Consider the following 5,697-nt stretch of genomic DNA (forward strand, 5'->3'; position numbering starts at 1 on the left):
ATTTGATGGACATCTTAGCGACAGAAGTTGATACCAAATATTCATCATCATCGTCACAAGAAGAAGAGCCAAATTGAAGAAATTTGTTCTTATTTGTTGCAAATACTCAACTATTTTTTTTATTTTATAAGCTAAATAATTATAAACAGTTATGAAAAATGAATAGTTTTTATCTTTTCATCTTCCATTTCCATTTACTTAAATCTATATTAGTGTAATGGATGTTATAAAGGGCATAATTAATTGGGTATGACATAAATACTTTTTTTAAAAAAAAATACAAATAAAAAATACAAAACAAAGATAAAATGTCAAAAAAAAAAGAAAAAAGATGAATAGAAATACTGGCCATAGAGAGATGCCACATCAGATTGTCTATATTCAGCTATATATATATATATATATATATATATATATATATAGGTTCATGCCCTTAGATGTTATTTTATTACTTTAGCTGGCATCGACATTTTTGTAAATCTGATATCTACTTTGGAACATTTTATAATGTGGCATAGGCTGACAATTGAGATCATAAATTTAAAAATAATAAAATATAATTTATTATAATACTAATATCAATATCATAAAGATATATATATATATATATAAATTGTAATAATATATAAAAAGTATTATGAATTGTAATAATTAACTGCTTTATTTTTTTAAAATCATATAACTAATTTGATTTACACTCCAAAATTCATAGGTGTCACATAATTTAGACATTAATTCTCTATTACTTAATATATGTAATTATATCAATGACACATAAATTGAAATAAAAAAAATACATATTTTATTTGAAAATCATGTAATAGTATTATAAGGTATAATAATTAACAACTTAACATATTTTAAAATTTTTGTTGACTCTCCAAATTCCTTATGTGTCATGTAATTGAGACAGAGAGAAACATATATTGGTTTAAAATAAATAAAAATATTATAAATTATAATAATTAACAACTTAAAATTTATAAAAAAAATCCTTTAAAAAAATTTAGTTGGCTCTCCAAATTCAATCGGTATTACAATAATTAAAACATAGAAATTAACATAGATTGGACTCGTGCTGACATTTATGTTTCCTTTTTTTAATTTTTTTCTTTTATACTTTATATAACTACATTTTTTATGTAAAAAGTATTATAAATCATAATAATTAATAGCTTAAAATATTTGAAAACATATAAAAAATTTTTGTTAACTTTCAAAATTTCATCTATACCACATAAATTGGGAGAAATATAGATATATAGATATTTTAAGTTGCTAATTATTGTGAGTTATAGTACGTTTTATGTAATTTTCATATATATTACTCGCTTTGTCCTGATTTATGTGATACAAATGAAATTTCAAAAGTCAATGAATTTTTTATAAGTTTTTTTTATATTAACTTGTTAATTATTGTGATTTATAATATATTTACATAAAACATACTCTAAATAAAAATAATTAGCAACTTAAAATATATAAAAACATACTAAAAAATTGATCAACTTCAAATTTCATATGTAACACATAAATTAAAACAGAAACAGTAACATATATTGGACCCCGTGCTGGCCCGGGATCCCATATCTAGTACAATATATATAGTACTTAAATTCGTGTTTGGTTTAAACCTATTTTAAAAAATGATTTACAATTCTACCCTTCAACTTTTGTAGCCTTTTTCTATTTCATTGAAGATCAAAGTTGCAGGCCTTTCATCTTTTTATCATGTTCATTTGTTTAATATTAAAAATAAAAAAATAAAAAAACTTTTTAGCTTTGGAATGTCCCAATTTAAAAAGCTACTTATTCTGTTTTCAAGACCATCACTTGTAATTAAATAAAGGAAAAAGAGCTTGTTAATTGTTATGCCTCTCAATATTGCGATTTAGAGCTGATGTATCCTCGTTAAAAAAATGTCTCACATATACACCCATTGTCTAACAAATGACACATATTTTCCTTTTTCGTTAGTAGGTCATCTTTTACTAAATTGAAGAAAAAAATCATTTTTCTTAATTTTTAATCGAGAACTTGCCACATGACTTTAAATATAATTTCACCCATTATTTTTTATCCCTATATAGAAGAAGCCAATAACCATATGTCAAGAAACATGAGACGCATCTGAATTAATATGAAACTTTTAGCAATATATATCTCACATTACAAGAAGTTCCAAAGGTTTTCCAACAATTTTATATGTTGAGTTTTTTTATAAAAAAATCAGGGTGGGTATAGGGGAGGGGATTACATTACAACATAGAGAATCGAACCCTCACCAACAAAATGGGAGTTCAGATAACTAACCAACTGAGCTACTATGATTCCCCGATTATATATTGAGCTTGACTTACTAGATATACATTAAACATTACTATACGTTAATCAAGAGGAAGTCGAAATCCACTGATCTCCTTGAATAAAATTTTGTATAGAGTATGAGTTAACATGTTCAGCTGGGATTTGGCTACTCCACGACACTCGTCCTGCTGTATTTGCTCCGGCACCAGTATTTCTATATTCTCCGTAGTATAGAGTCTTCAACGCGAAATCACCACTCCAGGGCAACCATCCGTTAGCGGAAATAAGAGCCTCTAAAGTACAATCTAGAAAGACGGTCCGAGAATACTCCTTCCATGGCCTTCCCAGAAAATTTTTGTGGACTTTGGGGTTGCTGTAGTACAAGGACATGTATTTGTCAGTTCCATTGATCAAACAATTTTGGAAGACGAAACCAGTTGATTGTGCAGGGTCTATCCTGCCATGAGCAGTCACGGCATTCGTCTCTCCTTTTTCAGGACGGAGTTGTCGAGGTGCTATTAGGATGTCACAGTCTTGGAAGAAAGAAGCTGAGTTTCCGAAAATGAAGTCTACATTGCCTTGGATGCGGCAGGTCTTGTAGTATTGGCGCAAAGCGTGGGCGTATAGGGTGTCTTGATTGCCAATGAATTCACAGTTCTCTACAACTGAAAGATCACTGTCGGATCGGAATGCTACGGCTTGGTGAGCATCCGGACCGGCTGTGTTTTGGAAGGTGATACCACTGGCCATGAATCCATCACCAACAACTCCTGTTTTAGAAATACTAAACATTAGAACGACTCGAAACTATGAAAGCTCATCAATTAAGTAGGTCTTCAATAACAAATAGCAAATGCAGATTTTATCATCACTTGAACAATAACATCGAGTCCTAAGTCAAATGTTTATGACAATTGCAAACATTTTGCACTTCTAGCATACCCCTATGATCCCAACACGGATCAAAACGGGCTCACTAGGCTCAACTGAAACCATTGCTTTTGGCTCCATCCATAAATACAGACCACAAAGTTAATGCTCATATGTATACATGTGTATACATTAGACTCATTCCAAATCCACCGACAATAAATTCTAACTTAGCGTTTGCTATGGAGCAAGGACTATATCTTCCGTTTTTCATACTAACCACATAAAGTAAATGCAAAAATCCATTTCAAAACAGGTGAGCTTTGAATGCAAACACAACAAAACATTAACAAGGGGCAGACAAATTAGGTTCTTAGAATCGACGACTTTAATACAATTTAAAGTTGCTAAAGCGATAGAGTCCCACTATTCCTAACTATTAGGTTTGATTTTAAACCGAAAAAACACAGGTGAACAAAATTGATCATCCTTAAACAACAACAAAAAACCCAGTGACCGGTGTAATTCCCACGAGTGGAGTCTAAGCAGAGTGGTGTGTACGTACCCCTACCTCGTGGAGGTAAAAATTGTTTCCTCAAGACCCTCAACTCAGGTAAAACATAGGTAAATGATAACAAATAAGATAGTAGGGCGGTAATAAACATTTTATAGTCAAATAACATAAGTATTAAAATTCGAATTCAATTAAATTTAAATTACCAACAGTTGCAGTCTCATAAGTAGTAACACCAACAAGACCAACACTCAACGATCCCGTAATGACGGTTTTACCCATTCCATCACCCAAAAATACCACATTCATCTTCTCCAATCCGACCCGAACTTTCTCCTCATACAACCCGGATTTGATCCATATCACAAACTTCCGGGTTTGCTCGTTCTCCGGTGCAGCATTCACCGCCTCCTGCACCGTTTTATAGTCACATCCTCCTTCTTTACACACCGTTACATCCGGTTTCAACCCGGTAGGCACTCCACCCTTCACTTGACCCGACCCGCCCGAACCCGAACCTTCCCAGAACCCGTCTCGTTCTGTTTTGGGTACGGTCCATGACCCGGTGTCGGCGCCGTAAAGGTCGAAATTCACCATCATCCCCAATGCGTTGCTGCTGTACCCGATCAAGGAATTGATAAACGACATCGTTTTGGATACCTGTGAGGTGCCATTAACGTACTTCAAAGCAGACCAGCAGTCGTATTGGTACACCATGACGGAGCTCATCCATGCACGAGCGCTCTTGTACCCGCCATTCATCACTGCCTGACCCGTTAACCCGATCCGATACTCCGCATACCCGAGCACCTCCATACACACCTTCCCGGCGTCCGTACGGTTCTGATTATTCCCTGTAGACGCATCTATAATTGCCTGCACCATCTCTTTCGCCTTATCGTTGTTCTTCGACGATACTTTAACAGCCGATTGGATGATCAACGACGTCGTCAGGTCAGACGGTAAGTTACCGGAATCCGTCAGTACAGATTCACATGTTGGTGGGTCCCGTGAAGCCTTACAAGCACCTCGGATCTGAAGTGAAATTGAAGGGGATGTGGAGGAATTGGGGGAATGGTGGCGAGCGGCGGAGGAAATTGAGAAGAAGAGGATTAGGGAGAAGATAGTGAGTGTGAAAAAGGAAGCCATTGAAATGAAAAGAATCTTGAATTTTCGGAATAGGGTGGGTTTTGCAGGTTTTCTTGTGTGCATGGTGGGTACCCTTTTATACAAATTTGTGGACTGTAAATGTCAAAAAAACTGTACAATTTGAACAAGATAATTGAATTACAGTGTGAAAAAAGAATGGGGTTTGGTGAATTTGGAGGAAAGTGGAAGTTCACGGGAGTGGATAGTGACTAGTGATAGCAATGGGGAAGAAGAAGAAAAAAACACAGTGGGAAAAAGCACTTTGATTTGATAGTGGTGGTGTCACAGTTAATTAAATTAGGGATCTACCAAAATGTGCTGCTCCTTTTTTAAGCACACTCGACACTTAAATTTATATAAAAATTAATATATGCATGCATAATATTACTGCCACGTAGAATATTGTATAGGATATGAATTATTAGGTAGGACGTTAAGTAAAACACTTGTGTTTGTTTGTTTAATTGAATACAAGTTGAGAACATAAATATTAGATAAAGTCAAATTAAATGACATATTTATATGTATTTTTTTTTTGTTAATCAACTTTAATTATTTTTTTTGTGTTAATTAGAGATGAGAGCTTTTGGTTTGCTCTTAATTTAGGGAGCTAAGCTAGTGGTTAATAAAATAAGTGAAAATGACATGAGATCAGAACTCAAATTTGTGTGAGGACAAGAAAATAAGGTGTTTGGTTTGAACCATCATGCATATAATTCATTTTGATAATGTATAACCAGTTCACCTGATTACTTCTATACTATTTGGTGTGTGTATTTGTCTCAATCCACACTAAAGTTTAAGTTTTTGAAATTTGACGTTATGTTTAAATACATATTTATTTGAAATATTTACGA

General features: G+C 33.3%; 1 protein-coding gene across 1 annotated transcript; it reads right to left on the reverse strand.

The window, feature by feature from the left end:
• Window positions 1-2,148: 2,148 nt before the first annotated feature.
• Window positions 2,149-5,083, reverse strand: LOC125844894 (probable pectinesterase/pectinesterase inhibitor 51). The gene is made up of 2 exons (XM_049524256.1): window positions 3,898-5,083; window positions 2,149-3,077 (listed from the first exon to the last, which is right to left on the reverse strand). The coding sequence occupies exons 1-2, from the start codon at window positions 4,901-4,903 to the stop codon at window positions 2,392-2,394; spliced, it is 1,692 nt and encodes a 563-aa protein (XP_049380213.1). The 5' UTR covers window positions 4,904-5,083; the 3' UTR covers window positions 2,149-2,391.
• Window positions 5,084-5,697: the final 614 nt, after the last annotated feature.

The sequence above is a fragment of the Solanum stenotomum genome, chromosome 11 (assembly GCF_019186545.1).
Source record: "Solanum stenotomum isolate F172 chromosome 11, ASM1918654v1, whole genome shotgun sequence".
In the NCBI taxonomy this organism is placed as follows: Eukaryota; Viridiplantae; Streptophyta; class Magnoliopsida; order Solanales; family Solanaceae; genus Solanum; species Solanum stenotomum.

Bases quoted from the DNA above. Each gene is read 5' to 3' on its own strand.
- LOC125844894 (XM_049524256.1), bottom strand. From the start codon at position 4,903: ATGCACACAAGAAAACCTGCAAAACCCACCCTATTCCGAAAATTCAAG. The intron at 3,078-3,897 runs GTAATTTAAATT...TTTCTAAAACAG, and splicing joins TTATGAGACTGCAACTGTTG to GAGTTGTTGGTGATGGATTC.